Genomic DNA, 19,019 nt, shown 5'->3' with positions numbered 1-19,019 from the left:
TTTGATTTAACCACCTGTGCTCAACCATGGACATCTCAAACACCTGTACTGTTGGGGGGGCCTTGAGGACCGCGTTTGGGAACCTCTGGTCTAAGGCCATAAAAAAGGGCCAGCACTCCCGGGAAAGCCACAGGCTTGAAGGGGTGGGGGAGGGAATTCTTTTCTGCTTCCTTTCTTTATGGGTCAGACCTATCTTTGCTGTAGTACTGTAGTCAGTTGCAGAGAGGGAGTAATTAAATAAAAAAAGCATACCTTTGCAGTTAGGCCCTGTCAAAAACAGAATGTGTTCTAATATCTATTACTAGTTATTTATATAGCGAACACATATTCTGCAGTGCTTTACAGGAAATATTTGGCTATTCACATCAGTCTCTGCCCCAGTGGAGCTTACAATCTATATTTCCTACTGGGTTGAGTACAGGATGCCGGGGCTCAGGATTCCGGCGGTCAGAATCTCGACACCGGCATCCCAACAGGGTTAGCATACTGACACTTGTTGGTCGGTATGCTAACCCTCCCTGTCCGGTGCCTGTCCCTAACCTCCCCCCTTCGTGCCTAAACCTAACCTCCCCCCTTCGTGCCTAAACCTTCCCCTAGTGCTTAAACCTAACCTCCCCCCTTCGTGCCTAAACCTTCCCCTAGTGCCTAAACCTAACCCTCCCCCAAACCCCGCTACTTACCTTTGGTATCCCAGCAGTCGGGATGCCGGCGCTGGGATTGTGACCTACGTCGGGGTTCTGGGACCGGTAATGTAAGCGTCTGCATCCCGAACGCCGGGATGCCGGACATATTCCTTCCCCCAACCACATGAACACACGCGTACACATTAGGGTTCATTTTTGTCAGGAGCGAATAAACCTACCAGTAAATTTTTGGGTTGTGGGAGGAAGCCGTAGTACCCTACAAACTACACACAGTTAGGGCCATGGTGGGAATTGCACCCAAGACCTCAGTGTTGTGCGTTTTCTATTCCCTTACAGATTGTGTTTTTGTGTTTTTTTTTTGTTTTTTTTTTCTGATTCTGGCATTCTGACCCCATTGTCAGCCAGTCATAATTTCCTTTATTTCTGTACCTCCTAACTACATAATAGCCTTTAAGTAAGTGTTGTAAGTGCTTTTGAGTACCTGAATATCTAACACTGTTTGCCTCAGTTAATTATGCTGCCTAATGAAAACTAAACATTGTAAACCAGGTATTTATCACCAAGACTCAATGCCTAGTGATTTTTAAACACAGACAGGTACTGTATTAGCCGTGTAGAGTGCAAAGTTATTGCTTATAAAATCCTAGCACTTAAGCTTCAATACTTGCAATAATGTTTTACTTTGTAGTCTGACAGCTTTTCTTTTTAAGGTTTCTACTGCCCATGTTCTAGTTTAATGCTGGTAGTTTGTATCAACAATTTAATTGATGCGCTTACAGAAAATATATTTTAAAGCAATTAAGTAATTATGCTGTATATAATAATTTCCATTTAGACTGAGTTAAATCTCAATATTAAGTGACTCTTTAGAGATATGTAATATTGATGAGTACTACTAAAATACAAAGCCTGTATTACACAGTAAAGTATTTGAGACAAAGCCTATACTATGCTTTTTAAAACCAATGTAACCTTTGCTCTCTCCAGCTGTTGATTAACTAAAAGTCTCAAAATACCTGCTGTTTTTGTTTTATTTATATATATATATATATATATATATATATATATATGCGTTGATAATATTGGGCGTTCTGCTTTTCTAGTTCAGAAGGGGTTTTACCACTTTCACAGAATAAAGTCTGCTCATGGTATTTGCTAGTGAATGAGTTGCATGATCTTTGCAAGAGTGGGGTTCCAATGCCGTAAGAACAGAAATAAAGTTTTTATTGTAACCACAGCATTTCATATTATCATTATTTTTACTTTGTTTATTGTATAATTCTAGATCAACGAGCTGGTGGATGTCCGCGATGTAAGCATTGGATCATGGTTTGAAGCGCACGTTGAGAATGTTACCAGAGCCACAAAAGGACATAAGAATGGCAAGGCTCAAGTTAAAAGTGGCAACTCTTACAAAGGGACTAATGGAAATTTGAGTCCGGAACACTCCAGAGAGCACTCCCGTCTTTCTGATACCACCCCTTCTACTTCTTACTCCGACTATGTGGATGATGAAGATGTAACTTATTTTATAAAATATGATGAGTAAGTCTAGTTCTGATGGAAGTACATTTGCGTGGATGACCTCAGATCTGTTGTGGCAATAGATATCTATAAATTATTATTGCCAGTAATACATAAGCTATCAGGAGTCTTTTCTAGTTAGAGAAGAGACAAGAGTCCCATTGGTGGACTGACCAGTCCATGGGAAGGAAAGCAAATAATGATTGTAGCAGTAATGAAAAATGTATGAGCTGTAAAATGACACAGCCTGTTTAAACAACACTGATAAGATATTATGTGATCAAATAGTTTAAAACCCATTGGGTTAGGATAAAAAGCTGTCAAGTAAATGAGAAGCTAAAAGAGAACTGCTGGTGGCAATAGTAGTGATCCTCAGTACAAGTCTTTTTGATAGCAAAAAATAAGGAAGCAATATGAGCGGGGCTGGTACGCTACTATTAGGCCTATTAGGTGAATGTCTAGCGCGCTAAGATTTAGGGCCCTAAACAATGAGGGCCTTATTCAGAGTTGCCTGTAAACTATTCGCAGTAAAAGTAGAATCTTTGCAACCTACTCGGGATTGGTTGCATATGGAACTTTGTAACCGTGACTCACTCTCATTCACGTACCCATGTCACATGCCACTGTATTAAGACTGGAGGCATATGGCCCATTGGAATACACCTGGAGGCATATGCAACATTACAGTCAATGACCGGATAGTGCAGATAAGACCCAAGTAGTTTGGAGCATCTGAAATACGAAGGAGATACATATATTTCCCCAACTGAGTATGAAGCATTCTTTGGGCGGAATTCAATTGTTTTCGCGGCCCGCATCTCCCGTCTAAAGTGACAGGAGATCGCGGGCCGCTATGCAATTGTTCCAGATTTTCTTGCTGATCGCGCCCAGAGTGGTCGGGTTTAGTCGCGTAAAGCAGCTAAACCCGACCAAAGTGCTGGGCGCGATCGCGAAAAGTGATGTTTGGGTGCCCAAACATGTCACTTTTCGCACATTTCAGCTCTCACCCCCCTGGGGATGCGAGCTGAAATGTAGCGCTGTCAGCTGATCGTGCCCGACAGGAGCAAGAATTGAATACCTCCGTCGGGCTCGATGGGGGCAGGAATCAATTGAATTCCGCCCTTTGTGTGAAACAAGTGTTCAGTATTAAGGGACTTCTAAAACACAGATGCAGTTTGTGTGTTTGCATATACTGTATGTGGAAACTGAAGTTCAGCCTGAACACTGTTTGCCGATCATTGCACTCTGAGTGATATCAGCTGTTTCAGTGATGATCAGTCACCCCTCTGACCTGGGAGGGAAAGAGTGGGGGAGGGGGAGTGACTACATATGGGCCCTCGGGTGGTCTATCTGCCCCATGGCATTTGTTTTCCACTAAAAAAATTTATATGGTTTGACTTCAATTTAAAATAGTGTTGTGTAATATATTTAAATAAACTCGGTGTTTGTTGAAAATTTCTTATACAGCTTGGATATCATATATAATTGCTTTGTAAATAATATGTATGTAAATTGAGAACTACAGTGCATCCGGAAAGTATTCACAACGCTTCACTTTTTTTCAAATTTTGTTATGTTATAGCCTTATTCAAAAATGGAATAAATAAATTTTTGTCCTCCAAAATTCTACACACAAAACCCCATAATGACAACGTGTAAAAAATGTTTTGAGATTTTTGCAAATGTAATAAAAAAAAAAAAAACCCACTAAAGGTGCATACACACACAATGATTTTTTTTGAACAATTATCGATAACAATATAGTTTATTGTTCAGTCGTTCAAGAAATCGTTCACTTTCTGAGTTAAAACGATGAACTATTATCGTACATGTGCGTTCACGTCTGTAGTTCAGTCAGACTGACCAAATCAACGATTTTCAGTAAGGGAATATGCAAAAATCGTTTGTAGTTAAAAAAAATCGTTCATTACATTTAGTAAATGAACGATTTTAGTAAAAGATTTTCGTTAATTTTTCCCTTGAAATAATCGTTCATTTACTAAATCGTTGTGTGTGTGTGTATGCACCTTAAGAAATCACATGTACATAAGTATTAATTTGTCATGAAGCTCAAATTTGAGCTCAGGTGCATCCTGTTTCCACTGATCATCCTTGAGATGTTCCTACCGCTTAATTGGAGTCCACCTGTGGTAAATTCAGTTGATTGGACATGATTGTGAAAGGCATACACCTGTCTATATTAGGTCCCACACTTGACAGTGCATGTCAGAGCACAAACCAAGCATGAAGTCCAAGGAATTTTGTAGACCTCCAAGACAGGATTGTCTTGAGGCACAACTCTGGGGAAGGGTACAGAAAATATCTGCTGCTTTGAAGATCCCAATGAGCACAGTGGCCTCCATCATCTGTAAATGGAAGAAGTTCGGAACCACCAGGACTCTTCCTAGAGTTGGCCCACCGTCTAAACTGAGCGATCGGGGGAGAAGGGCCCTAGTCAGGGAGGTGACCAAGAACCCGATGATCACTCTGTCAGAGCTACAGCATTCCTCTGTGGAGAGAGGAGAACCTTCCAGAAGGACAACCATCTCTGCAGCAATCCACCAATCAGGCCTGTATATTAGAGTGGCCAGACGGAAGCCACTCCTTAGTAAAAAGCACATGGCAGCCCACCTGGAGTTTGCCAAAATGCACCTGAAGGACTTTCTGGTCTGATGAGACAAAGATTGAACTCTTTGGTGTGAGTGCCAGGCGTTATGTTTGGAGCAAACCAGGCACCCCTCATCAACAGGCCAATACCATCCCTACATTGAAGCATGGTGGTGACTGCATCATGCTGTGGAGATGTTTTTCTGCAGCAGGAACTGGGAGACTAGTCAGGATAGAGGAAAAGGTGAATGCAGCAATGTAAAGAGACTTTGTGGATGAAATCCTGCTCCAGAGCGCTCTTGACCTCAGACTGGGGCGACGATTCATCTTTCAGCAGGACAACGACCCTAAGCACACAGCCAAGATAACAAAGGAGTGGCTTCAGGACAACTCTGTGAATGTCCTCGAGTGGCCCAGCCAGAGCCCAGACTTGAATCCAATTGAACATCTCTGGAGAGATCTGAAAATGGCTGTGAACCGACGCTTCCCATCCAAATTGATGGAGCTTGAGAGGTGCTGCAAAGAGGAATGGGCGAAACTGGCCAAAGATAGGTGTGCCAAGCTTGTGGCATTATATTCAAAAAGACTTGAGACTGTAATTACCACCAAAGGTGCATCAACAAAGTATTGAGCAAAAGTTGTGAATACTTATGTACTTGTGATTTTATTTTTTTTTTTAGTTTTTTTTTTTTTTTTTTTAATTAAATTTGCAAAAATCTCAAAAAAAACTTTTTACACATTGTCGTTATGGGGTATTGTGCGTAGAATTTTAAGGACAAAAATGAATTTACTCCTTTTTGGAATAAGGCTCTAACATAACAATGTGGAAAAAGTTAAGCGTTGTGAATACTTTCCGGATGCTGTATTACTGGTTGTGTTATGAGATGTTTAATTCATTTTAGTTGTGCTTAATGAGCTGTTTAATTCATTTTAATTGTGCTTAAAATTAATAATTTCTGTTTTATTTGTTGCTTAGACTGATGGTAGTGGCTAGGCACAACCGTTTATATTCTTGATAAATGTAATGTTTTCCATAAATGAGTATAGCAACCTCACAAAAATACAATCTGTTCACCATAAAACAATATATAACTGCACTGGTTAGGCTGCCAGCATTCAGTAACAGGATAGCTGTAAGGAGTGGTTTCCATGGTATTGTGCATTTCAAAATTCTGTGGTAAACAGCTCCCAGACTGGGCAGCAGCACAGACTTAACTCTACATGCAACAATGTGTTCCTTACCGAAAAAGATGTTTCATTTGAAAATTAGATTAAAAAGGACCCTGTAATTTCTAAGGTATGCAGATTGTCTGCATTTATGCATTGGATAATAAATATGAAATATTTAATTTTAGCATACATTATTTTATTACGCATTCTGCTGTCTTACACTTTTTATGAGGAAAAATTATATAACAAGTAGTTTGTGAGCCGTGCAAACATACTTAGAGATTTGTTGATGTAAAGGAGTTGAGAGAGTGCTGTGATATTTATTTTAAAGCAAGATATTTGGTGATACAATTAATCTTGATAGACACTGAAATGATTTTGACATTAAAGCTACACACACACATATACATATATATATGTATGTGTGTGTGTGTGTGTCCTCCGTAACAGCTACAAAATAAACCAGACCAACCAGCTTTCCTTTGCACGCCCGGCCCCCCGTGAGTCCCACAGGGCTTTTTTTTTTTCCCCCTTTGTACCCAGGGGAGATTATTATATTTATTTAATGCTAGTGAACTTTGTTCCTGTGGGTGTGCAGTGGATGGCTGATTCTTAATTGATAGTAACAGGTAACTAACGCTGGAGTGGTTTTAAGTGACTATAGTGACGGGGTTGCTATAGTGACATAGATTTGCCTAATTGTTTAATGAGGGGTGAAGTTTATTGATACCAGTTTGGGTATATAGTGGAGTTACGTGGCAACACACAGCATACTGCTGTCTCCTGTGGTGTGTGGGTATCATCCTGATGATGGTGGCTGAACGTAGCCGAAACGTCGATATGTGATACTTTTTTTTGTGAGTAAATAAAGCAACTTATACAGCTTTATGAAGCCCTGGTGAGTGCACTCTTTTGAACATTTTATGATTTTAGAGAGATATATATATATATATATATATATATATATATATATATATGTGTCCTCCATAACAGCTACAAAATAAACCATAGCAACCAGTTTTCAGTTGCACGCCCGACCCCCTGTGAGTCCCACAGGACTTTTTATTTCCCTTTTGTACCCAGACCTGGGCAGATCTTCGTGGTAGATATAGGGGAAGATGTAACATGCCTTCTAAAGAGGACAGGTGGAGTAATTTCTTACAGCAACCAATTTTTCTAGAATATATTCTATACATGATCGGTATAAGTTGATTGTTTGTGCAACTTCTCCACTTGTTCTCTTTAGAAAGTTTTATACATCTCCCACATAGTTTGCCATCAAATCCTAATGAATGAGCTGTACACTGACTCGCTGCCAGGCTGCCACCCACATAGAGCTCCCACAGATGTTGCTCTCATCTTTTGAGCTTAGCAAATCACCACTTCAGCTTCGAGAAGGGGTAGCCAACCCTGGTCCTCGAGAGCTACCAACATTGCATGTTTTCCAGATCTCCTCACAGAATTACAAGTGAAATAATTGTGATCTTTTCAAATGTGTTAGCGAGTAATAAATACACCTGTGCACCAGCTAGGTGGTCTGGAAAATATGAACTGTTAGTAGCTCTCGAGGACCGAGGTTGGCTGTCCCTGGCTTAGAGCTACACAACCTGTACTGTTTACACATGTTCTGCTTTGTTTCCTGGCTGGCACTGGGAGCCATTTCACAGGCAGGTGGGTACATTAACAGGATTGGATTTTTCAGTCACCCTGTCCGTTATGGCTCTTCACTGATGTTACCAGTTGTACAGGCATGATGGACTTCCTGTATTGCCATAAGTTATAAACAATGGCTTTAGGTTTCTCTTATCATCAGTCACATGCTGTAAATGTCCACTCTTGGTGACAGAACTCCTGCACCATATACTCACAGCAAGTGTCAATTGTGCACTAGTTGTAGAAAAGTAGTTGCTGCTCCCACACCAGCACCTGTGTTCAGTATCATTGCTGGCGATCATGGTTTGTCCATTGTGACTACTTATTTTGAATCAAGACTACAGGGTATCAGATAGATCGCTAAATCAGGATGCTAGGTTCAACAATGGGCAATCAGGGAACTGATTAGAGTGTTTGCTTTTATCTGTGGGTTACAGCCAGCAATAGTTGTCAGGCAGAATCTTCATTCAGGTTTATTGCTCTGATAAGACCTATTACATACCAGATTGTGGTACTGGTGATATTTAGTGAAGATTTTACACATATTACATGGGGCTTTATTTCCCTTTTAAATAATTTTCTATACACACTTGATTGCAGGAGAAAATCCTGCCCAGTTCCTGGAGGGTTCACACCTTGTAACTATGGGCCTCATTTATCAACGAGTATTATCGATCACAACGAGTGATTAAAACTCACTACGTATGATAAATGGTGCTCAAGCCATTTAGCTCCCAACTGTCATTTTTCTAACAGATGACAGGAGCTGTTTGGCTGGAGCACCATTATCATACACAACAAGTTTTATCACTCGTTGTGATTGATAGGGCCTTATTTATCAAGGAGTTTTATGTATCTAGTAGTGGTGGCAGGCTCCTCACCCCTGTTCACATGCTGCCAGACGAAGAGGACTCTGCCCCCTTCTACTCCCCAGCGCCTCTAAATATTTGTGGGAGAATTAGTCTCCTGCCCATAAATACTTTCAGGAGATTGCTCCAGAGAGTGGGCAGTCAAACCTCAGGGTGGCTATCTCCCAGTTGCCCCTGCTGGAATCCTTTGGTACTATCTTATCATATGTAACCAACTATCTCTTTATATCCATATGGATGTTCTAACGCTACCTAAAGCGCAATCTGTCCAAAAAAAGAGCTTATCTGTTTCCCTCTTCCCAGTGTCACCACCAACCCGTAAATCTTCCCCTCCATCAAGAGCACCACAACTTCCTCAGTTTCCCATGTCTTCTGTCTTGGTCTGACACTTTACTTCTGTCCTCTGCTTTAGTCTTCAAATACAGTTTCTCTCCCAGTCCCATCACTGCCTCCACTGTCCTTTATGCATGGCCAGAGTTTTGTACCTAACTCCACCAAATTTGGCATGGTGGTGTAGTTCACAAGGATTAGGTTTTTGCCTAGGTTTGAACTTAGTCTGAGCCACACACTGTCCCTCAATCCCATAAATCCGGGACTCTCTTAAAGTACACAGGTTCTGGGGCTGAGGAGCTGACTTCATACACACACTGTCACACTCTCATCTCTTACAAAGTGCTGTTATATCACTTTTCCAACAGCCGCATACATGAAATACGGAGTTAGTCATCCCTATGTGTTTACATAATAAACTTTGACATTAAACAGTGTGCATTATTAGCATTTCACTCACTCGTCTCATCCTACATCAGCTGCCCCGGGGGTCTTAGCAGAGTGCCTGGCAGACACATGAGCAGCTCAGCACTCAATACATTCAGACTGGCAGACCGCATAATTAATCCACAATTTTTGACCCTGGCAAAGCTTAGCATACGAAGATTACAAACTGCAGGGGAGTTTGATCAAAGCTACTCAGTGCCACTGCAGACGGGGCCCCCTGTCTATCCGGGAACGAGACTCCAGTCCCGACATTCCCCCCTGATGGCAGCCCTGCTAGACATGGTCTTCAATGCTGGTCTGCAGAGTGATTTCGAGGTGATTCAGCTTCGGACACAGTGATAGGAATCACGCAGATAACTATTGGGAATCTGCGAATGCGCCTGACCAGTACTGTACATGTGCAGTATGGGTCTGAAATCCTGCACGCAGTCCAGCAGCAGACTGTCAGTGATTGACAGTCTGCTGCCATTTATGGACAGGGAGGGGGGCAGTAACGGCCTCTGTTTCCCAAAAAGACGCATCTCTGCCGTTGGGGGGGGGGGATGGGGAGTGTAGAGACCAGGATCTCCGTCAGCTGACTGAGATTTCCTGCCCTCTTTTACTCATCAGCGGTGGCCTGCTTGCATAACCCAATGGTCATTGAGCTTGCCGAAGGGATCACAGATGATCCCATGCAGCTCAGATCAGTAATGCATGCAGGAGGCTTGATGCCTCCTGTTGCATTACTATAATAGTTCTATTGCAGTCGCTATTGTGTTACCATCTGTAATGGCATATCCATCCGCAGCTAGAGCACCCCCTCTATTCTACAGTGATTTCTGAAACTCAAGTGATTTGGGAAGCTATACGGATTTAATCCAGGTTATAGACTAGGACAATCTAAAAAAATAAAGGCTGCAGGTGTAATTCAGGGACCAGTCTTCAACCCAGACAATGCCGGGTATCTCAGGTAGTTAGAAATATATTACACCTTTTTCTTTCCGCTTTGACATTCCCTTCACTCACCTATCTGTGCTTCAATCTGTCCTAAGTAAAGCAACAATACTGATGATCTTTTCGCATGTGTCCCACCACTTTGTAAATCCCTACACAGGCTCCCGGTGTCCTCCAGAATCCAATTCAAATTACTCTCCCTTATCTGGAACACCCTCAGAATCATCACCCTTTCATATATATCAAAGGTATAGTCTCTGGTAACCACCTCTACCTTCCACCTTCAAGACTTTTCTCATGCTGCTACCCTCATATGGTAATCCTTATCACGTCATTCGGGTCAGACCTATACTAACAACCCTAATCTACTCTGACAACTGTCCCAATCTCCACTCTGTATAGGAGTTGTATCAACTCTTCTAAAGGGGAGAAGTGGAGAACTGGACCATAGCAACCAATCCGCTTCTAGCTATCATTTTACAGGTTGCTATGGTCAAGTTCTCCACTGGTTCTCATTAGATGGTTTGATACATCTCCACTTGTTTCACTTACTTTCCTCCTGTTTGAGTTATGCTCTCTTCCAAATTAGAATGTAAACAGTCTCATGAGCCCGGCCCCCTTACCCTTTGCTTTAATGCTCCCTTCTACAGCGTCCCTCATTATGGCATCTATAACCTCTATTGTTTGGCACCCTCTTCTTATACCGCTACTTTAGAGCATATATGCAAACCTGTTTATCTTCTCTGCCAGTCCTGTTGCCCCTACCTACCCTCATAAATGGATTCATGTTGTTAATGCTTGGTTTCTATGGTCATGCTTATAGAGCTTACAGTACATGGCCCGATGTCAAAATAATTCACACCTAATATTCACGTTTATACTGATGTACGGTGTCTCATTCATTATTTGTGAACAACTAAAATTAAAGAATTACAAAAATGTTTTACTTTTAAATGGTATCATTATAGATACATGCACTCTAATAAGTTATTTGATGCAACATAATAAAGTAGGGATGGATGTAAGAGAACGGAATTTAGAAGTCAATTGGTAAAATCTAGGATCCAGCAGCATCTTTAATGAGTCAGGGCAGATGCCTATGCAAACACCTTGATTGAAATGACCCAGAAAAGTTATGTGCCCGTTGTAATCATTTCCCCACATTGGCTATGTTGCTCCTGGCACTTATGTAGTCTTGCAGTAATTGCATATATATGGGTAGTCAGTTTGGGCATTGTGTTCAAGTTTATATCCCCATATCACATTTACAATGTCATGAACTTTATATATGGGATCATACACTTCCTGCTGTGGGGAAGCAGTCGAGAAGCCGACGGTCGCAATCCCGACCGTCTAATCCCGGCAAGGTTCAAATGACAGGCGTCAAAATTCCGACGCCTTTCATTAGACCTACGCTGGGAGCCTGACACCAGGCTTACCGATCAAAGGTAAGCTGGGCGCCGACAGCCGCACGGGGGGAGGAGAGTTAGGTTAGGCGCTCCCAGGGGGGACTTAGGGTTAGGCGCCCTCCCCCGGGAGGTTAGGGTTAGGCTAGGGGAATGGGGGGTTAGGGTTAGGCACCCCCCCCCCCCCGGGGACATAGGGTTAGGCGGCGGGGAAGGGGGGGTTAGGGTTAGGCACTTGGGGGGGAGGTTAGGGTTAGGCACCCCTAAGGGAGGGTTAGGGGAGGAATTAGATACTTACCTTAATGGACGATCGGGATTTCCACCATTGCCGGGCTGCTGCTATCGGGATTTGAACGGCCGCCGGTAAATCGCACTGATTCCCTGCTGTGAAATATGACAAATGTTGCCGTGGAGTTTTGTCACCACACAAACATACAAGGCTGGGTGGATGAGTGCTTCTATATACAAGTCACAGAACCTGATGGGGACTTTTGTTAGCCTTTTATTTTGCAGGGGTGGAGAGGGAGGTTAGTGCATTAGTTTATTGTGTAATTACCATGGTGATAATATTTTGGTATTAATAGTTTTGTGTTTAATTATGGTAGTTTCTTACTATTAATGGGAGAATGGAAAGGGTGGGCAGGTGTATGGCTGATGTTGGGGATATTTGTGTTGAGTGTGATGTTGAATTTGGGTGAGAGATGTGAATACAGCAAACAGGCTTAAGCTGTGTTCAAAGACTTTGTGTGTATAAATATATGACGAATATATCATTCTTATCTAAATATGATATTATGTAGAGTCTACATTTTCATTCAGTATTGTAATTTTTGTTTTCAATTTCAGTTACCCAGAAAATGGGATTGTGGAAATTGCATCCTGCAACATGCGGCCCAGAGCAAGAACCATATTAAAGTGGGGTGACCTCGGTGTGGGTGATGTTGTCATGGTAAACTACAACATTGAAACTCCAGAGGAGCGTGGTTTCTGGTTTGATGCAGAAATAACAAACTTGAAGGAAATGTCAAGAACGAACAAAGAAGTGTTTGTCAAGATTTTATTGGGGTAAGTATGTGAATATACATATAGTGTCGGTCAAGTCTTAGAACACCCCAATTGTTTCAGTTTTTATTGATATTTGCACAATTTCAAGTCTCCGTTTACTTTGACATTAATTCATAGAACAAATAAAAAATTGGAGATAAAATGATTCTGTGATTTATTTTTTTTTCAAAATTGTATAGAAATTTTGGAAAAAGTAGCCACCTTTTGCAGATATAACTGCTGAACACACTCTTGGCCTTCTTTCTACAATAGAAATGCATATATTGATCTGGAAGTTCTACCTCACACTGTAGGTTGCTTTCTTTCCCCCTTCTGTCCAGATCATCCCAACCAGCTTGATGGGGTGTTAGTAAATCATGGAATAGCCAGCAAAGTCTCTAGACTATCATTTTTATTTTACATTTTTTTTACTTTTATTTTTAGCAAAAAAGTCTGTGTAATATTGGAATGTTTTATTAAATTGTTAATAACTACAGTCATGGTTTCAGTCTTTAATATCACGGGTGGGGGCAGCACAGAGTTGGCTGCTTTAGTGGGGCGCCGATAAAGGGCAGGGCGCATTTTGTCCTTTTAAAATCGGGCAGGACACGGAAGAAGTTGAACTGTCAAATATTTTTTGTCCCAGATGACACTCTGCTGCAGTTTATTCCTCTTTCGTCCAATCTGAGAAGCACTGACGCTGGGATATGAGGGAGGAGCCGATGAGTAGGAACTAAAAATAATTGGCTGACTGTAACTCCACCTCCCTTATATACGCCCCCCTTTCCCAAGCTCTCCAGTTATTTTATTTTATTTAGTGCCAACAGGAGCAGGTACGAAGAAGTATAGGGCTTTGTTTGTTTCTAGCAAAAAATTTTTACACTAAAGGAATCTTAGAGCCTGAATCCCTTTATGGGTTCAAGGCTGGAGGAGTTGGAATTAGGAGCAGGACTGCTCACCCCCTGCTGCATCTCTCTCCGGGCCCCGGTAGAGTGTCACCAGGCACCCACAGGTGTGCTGGGATCCTAGGATATTAATAAAAGTCCCCCATAGGAGGCCGTGTTCACGGAGGCTGCAGCTGTGACCGGCTGCCACAGTTTACTTGGAGAGTAATGCTGGGCAGCTAGACGGCAAACTAAGTGCACGGGCAGGGTCCGGTTCACTCTGTGAGCTACGGTTTCCCTAGGGGGGCACAGGAGGCACTGTAAAGAAGACCGCCTGGGAATACTAGGTGCTGTAGGTTTTTACAAAAAAAAAAAATACGTGCTTACCTGGATAACAGAGGAACCACCTGGTAGTGTTGGAAGTCTTCTTGCCCACACTCCCAGAGGCCTGTGGGAGGTCCTTCCAGGTCAGGTGACTTTCTGCTGCTTCCTGGAAGACTGATTGAATAGATAGCAGCGCCGATAGCCTGGGCAATGTATGAGCGGTCAGTTCGTCTGACCGTTCCGCCCACTGCAGCTGTCGCTATCGACAGCTACAGTTTGGCGATGCCCTATACCCACAGCAGGGACAACGCTGTCCCTGCTGCGGTGGCCGCCGGCTCCAGGGCTGCACGTGGGATATCGCTATACTTGCGAGATCCCGCACATGCTCAGTGGAGCTTGCCGGGACTGAGACATGGCGCATCAGCACAAGGCTGATGCGCTGTGTACTCAGGCAGGGATCCCCGGAGGGGGGAGTTATCACTCCCCTGCTCCGGCTGTTAAGTGCCGCTATAATACATCTCCCCCCAAGGGAGGTACCTCCAGCAGTGGATGCACAGATTGCCCGTTTAGCAAAGACTACGGCTCTTCCAATGGCTACTGCAGCCACACTGAAGGATGCTACGGACTTTAAGTGTGAGCATCTGCTAAAATCCTTGTTCTCTTTAACAGGTACTACCCTGCGTCCGGTGTTTTCAGGGACCTGGGCTACCAAGGCCATAGAAGCCTGGTCAGACCAATTAGCAGAAGCTATTCAGTCAGGTGCAGATTCCTCGGATAATTTTACCCTGGTGGACAACCTGAAACAGACTTCAATTTATGTAAGTCATGCATCTTTAGACACTTTCTCTTCTGGCAGGTATATCAACCTTATCTGTTTCTGTCAGAAGAACGTTGTGGTTATGTTCTTGGCAAGCGCATAGCAATTCCAAGATAATTTTGGAGGGAGTTCCCTTTACAGATCAATCTCTGTTTGGTCCAGAGCTGGAACAAATTATTGATCAGGCGACTGTCGGAAAAATGTAGTTTCTTCAGTTCTTAATTCCCGCTCTAGGTTTTGGTCCTTTCAGTACTCTGGTAGGTTCCGGCCTCTTTCCAACAGAGGTACGACAGGAGGTCGGAGAGCGGTCTGTTAAGAGGGCATATGGCCATGCGGTCCTGTCGGCCTGGCACCCGTAGGGGTGACAGATCCTTCCAATGACTCGGATCAGGAGGACTCCCAGCCCAGGGTTCCGGACTGTAGATAGACAGTAATTAGATATACACCAGATGTTAGACAGTCGACAGGGACAAAAGGTTGACAGGTAAGAAATGGACGACAGGGTCAAAAAGTCGACACAAAATGGTCGACATGTTTATTTTTATTTTTTAATTTTAGGTTTAGGCACTTACCGGAGAGTTAGGCAGTCGAAGGGACTGTTAGGGTCAGGGACCTACCAGGACGGTTAGGGTTAGGCACCAGGAGGGAGGGTTAGGGGTAGGCACCAAGGGGCGGGTTAGGGTGAAGATTAGGGCTAGAAAACAAAAAAAACTTATACGTCAACCTTTTTGTGTCGACCATTTTTGTGTCGCCCTTTTGACCCTGTCGACCATTTGTATATGTAGACCTATTGTCTGTCTAACTTCTGGTGTCTACCTAGACATTGTCTATGTAATTACTATCTATCTCTTATACCACGTCCCCCAGGCCATTGGTGTAGGTAGCCATCTTCTCTCTTTCAGGGAGGCATGGTTTCGGTCAACCTCAGACCTTTGGGTCAGAGGAGTCCTTTCCAGAGGTTACATACTGGATTTGGAGGGACCACTTCCCCGTTGTTTTTTTGTAACCCCCTTCCTCGGGATCAGCTCAGAAAAGGGCGTTAAGGGGGCAATTCTCTCCCTTTCAGATTCAGTGGTAGTGGTCCCTGTTCTGGTACATCATCAGGGGATAGGTTTTTATTCAAATCTGTTTCTGTTAAATAGCCAGGTGGTTCTTTTTGCCCCATTTTGAATTTGAAAAGTCTCAACCTGCACTTAAGGGTGAGAAGGTTCAGGATGGAGTTGTTATCTACGTTCAGTTATTGCCCCTGTGGAAGTAGGAGAATTTCTTGGGTCGTTCGATATAAAGGACACGTATCTCCATTTACCTATTTGGGAACAAGACCACGAACTGCTGTGATTTGCGGTAGGCCACTGGCATTTTCAGTTTCGGGCTTCCCAGTTTTGCTTACCTTGGGACCTTTAATTAAGTTTTGGCTGCTCTTCAGCGGGATACTTTTGAGCCACTTGAGAAGGTGGAATTAAGGTGGTTAACTTGGAAAGTAACTTTTCTTTTGGCAATCGCCTCACCTTGCAGAGTTTTGGAGTTGGTGGCTTTGTCAGCTAGCTTTCCTCTTTTGATTTTTCATATGGACCGAGCGGTTCTCTGCACTCGGCCTTCCTTTATTCCTAAGGTGATTTCAAGATTTCACCTAAATCAGGAGATTGTGCTTCCAGTATTGCATCCACCTGATCCGGAGAGTCCCGACCGGTTTCTGGATGTGGTACGAGCACTCAGAATATATGTGGATAGGACTTCTGCCTTGCATAAGACAGACAGCCTGTTAGTACTTTATGATGCCCATAAAAGAGGCTGACCAGCATCTAAGCAGTCTATTGCTCGTTAGATTACTTCCACTATCAAGCAGGTCTATATAGCCTTGAGCGAGTCAGTACCTGATCCCATTCTCGCACATTCAACTCAGGCTGTGAGTGCTTTTTGAGCAGCTCGGCAGGGTGCCTTGATTGAGCAGTTGTGCAGGACGGCCACCTGGTCCTCCGTATACACATTTACCAAATTTTATCGGTTCCACGCATTTGTGGCTAAAGATACGAGTTTTGCTCGCAATGTGTTGCGTACAGCATTGCCTGTACGTAATCCCCCACCCTCTTAGGCTTGTTTGGGGAAGTCCCAGTGTCAGTGCTTCCCAGATTGGACTAAAGAGGAAACAAGATTCTGGGTTACTCACCGTAGAATCAAGTCCTCTGAGTCCATCTGGGAATCACCTTCCCTGATGTGTGTGATGGATTCTTATGTTCATCTCTTATTCTTCTCCTTTTGGCTTTGCTAGTCAGATAACTGGAGAGCTAGGGAAGGGTATTTTCAGCCAGTCAAATTATTTTTAGTGCCAACTCCACGACCCCTCCCTCATATGCCAGCGTCAGTGATTCCCAGATGGACTTAGAGGAATTAATTCTACGGTGAGTAACCCAGAATCTTGTTTTGTGCGCCCAGTACTTGTGCCACAAGCAAAAATTATTAGGAGTTGAGTTGTGGTAATGTGAGACAAAATTTGAATACATAAATATTGTGGTCCTGGTATCCTTTTTAACGTTTCATATGTCTGTATATAGTGCGTGTTGTTTCATAGAAAAATTCTGAAATCATTATATTTTAGATCAGGGGTGGGCAATAAGCAATCCTCCAGCTATTGTTAAACTACAAATCCGAGCATGCCTTGCAACAGTTTTAGAATGTTCAAATAGCAAAACTGTTGCAGGACATGTTGGGACGTGTAGTTCTACAACATCAGGGGGGCCACTTATTTCCCACCCGTACTTTAGATATAGGATAACAAGAAAAATATTTTTTTATTAGCTGCTTAAAAGTGAAAACATTTTAACTTGATTTGTAGAGTTAAAAAATAAACTGTTTGAAATTAATATACACAGCCTCTACAAATACTCATTTAAAAATATATAATTTTTTATTTTATTTTTTTTTAAATACAGACGCATGTCCTTAGTCACCTTTACATTGTTATAGACTAGTCACAAAACTGTAGACCACACCCGCTCTTAAGGTCAAACTAAACTTTTGTGTATGTAATACTAGTTGTTTTAGGGTAACATTGCAATGTACCCAGAAAAGGTTCATTAGGGTCTTCTACATAAACAAAAGAAGCGGTGTCTCTTATATATGAGTGTGTACTTTAAACAAACTACCCCAGATATTATCTGCTGACCCTGTTTTCATCTACCCTGAGACATCCACTGTGCTCCTTTTCATCTTGTACCTGAATAATCTACACTGTTGTAAATAATATTAAAAAAGCAGTTTACGGGGGTAATTCAATTAGCCTCAGAACATTACCGCCAGCTAATTGATTGCCCGGGCTAATTCAATTAGCCCCGAAGACTTGGAACTTATCGGGTGAGGGGGGAATGGCCACATGAGGAGGGGCCAGGGGCAGATCCAGGGGGGCCAATTAGCCAATGTGATTGCATCCTCCCTCCTTCAGAGGAGCACTGCAGTCCCACTGCAGCCCAACACACAGCAACGTGTGCTGGACTGCTGACAGGAAGTGGGCACCATCTGGGATCTTTTTTTACCTGCCCGGAGGCAGATGAAACAAAACACCCGATAAATGCAGTTTTTCACTGCCACGATCGTGAAACACATAGAATCTGGGAATCTAAGTCCCCGGATCCATGTTTTTTCACCCGAAAAACTGGGATTTTTCTGTGTAGTAAAAATGGAGGGTAATTGAATTGGCCGAAAAAAAAATCGCAGTAAAGTCCCATTTTTACTGCATGAAAAATGATCGTGGGCAATTGAATTTCCCTCGATGCCTCTAGTAAGGAAGCCAGATGCTTTTTTATGTCTCTTATAGCGACAAAAAGACATTGACAGAATGTCAGAGTTTAGCAAAATAGCATGAAACATTACAGACTCCATAGTATCTCAGTCCTTTCCTAACAACATTCTCTTCTCAGGCTAATGACTTTGTAAAATTACGTTAAAAAGTAATTTAACATCATGGAATAAAAGACTCTGCTAGCGCTGGGCGACTTTCTTGGATCTTTTCTTGCCGAAAATACATCCAACGCACCAGGAGACTGTGCTGATTAATTTGATATGCAACACTTGTATATCTGTGTTGTATGTTTTATATGTAATGTAGTAAGCTGAAAATGTATTCTTAATTGCTTTCTACTCTCCTTTGCTGTTAGTAGTTTTCTGATTTTTAAGTCTATGGGCCATATTCAATTAGAAGCGAAAAGTCAGTTTCAGTGATAATTTATCGCCGATGATTTCATTTTCACCGTTTTGACTTTTCCCCATATTCAATTTCAAAGATTGCAAAAGGTGCGAAAAGTCTTTGGCAAAAACTGGGGATAACTTTTCACTATGATTAGGTGGCGAAAAAAAGTGCAGAATTTGTGTTT

At 42.6% G+C, this 19,019-nt stretch overlaps 1 protein-coding gene across 1 annotated transcript in view; it reads left to right on the top strand.

The window, feature by feature from the left end:
* The window catches only part of UHRF2 (ubiquitin like with PHD and ring finger domains 2), a 110,231-nt gene that overhangs the window by 56,720 nt on the left and 34,492 nt on the right, over window positions 1–19,019 (top strand). The window contains exons 3-4 of the mRNA XM_088476578.1: window positions 1,930–2,189; window positions 12,430–12,648. Of these exons, the coding sequence (XP_088332704.1) occupies window positions 1,930–2,189; window positions 12,430–12,648 (479 nt within the window). The remainder of the gene's footprint in view (window positions 1–1,929; window positions 2,190–12,429; window positions 12,649–19,019) is intronic.

Source organism: Taudactylus pleione, unplaced genomic scaffold (assembly GCF_031769625.1).
Source record: "Taudactylus pleione unplaced genomic scaffold, aTauple2 ptg000190l, whole genome shotgun sequence".
NCBI lineage: Eukaryota > Metazoa > Chordata > Amphibia > Anura > Myobatrachidae > Taudactylus > Taudactylus pleione.
This window is presented reverse-complemented; position numbering and strand designations above follow the sequence as displayed.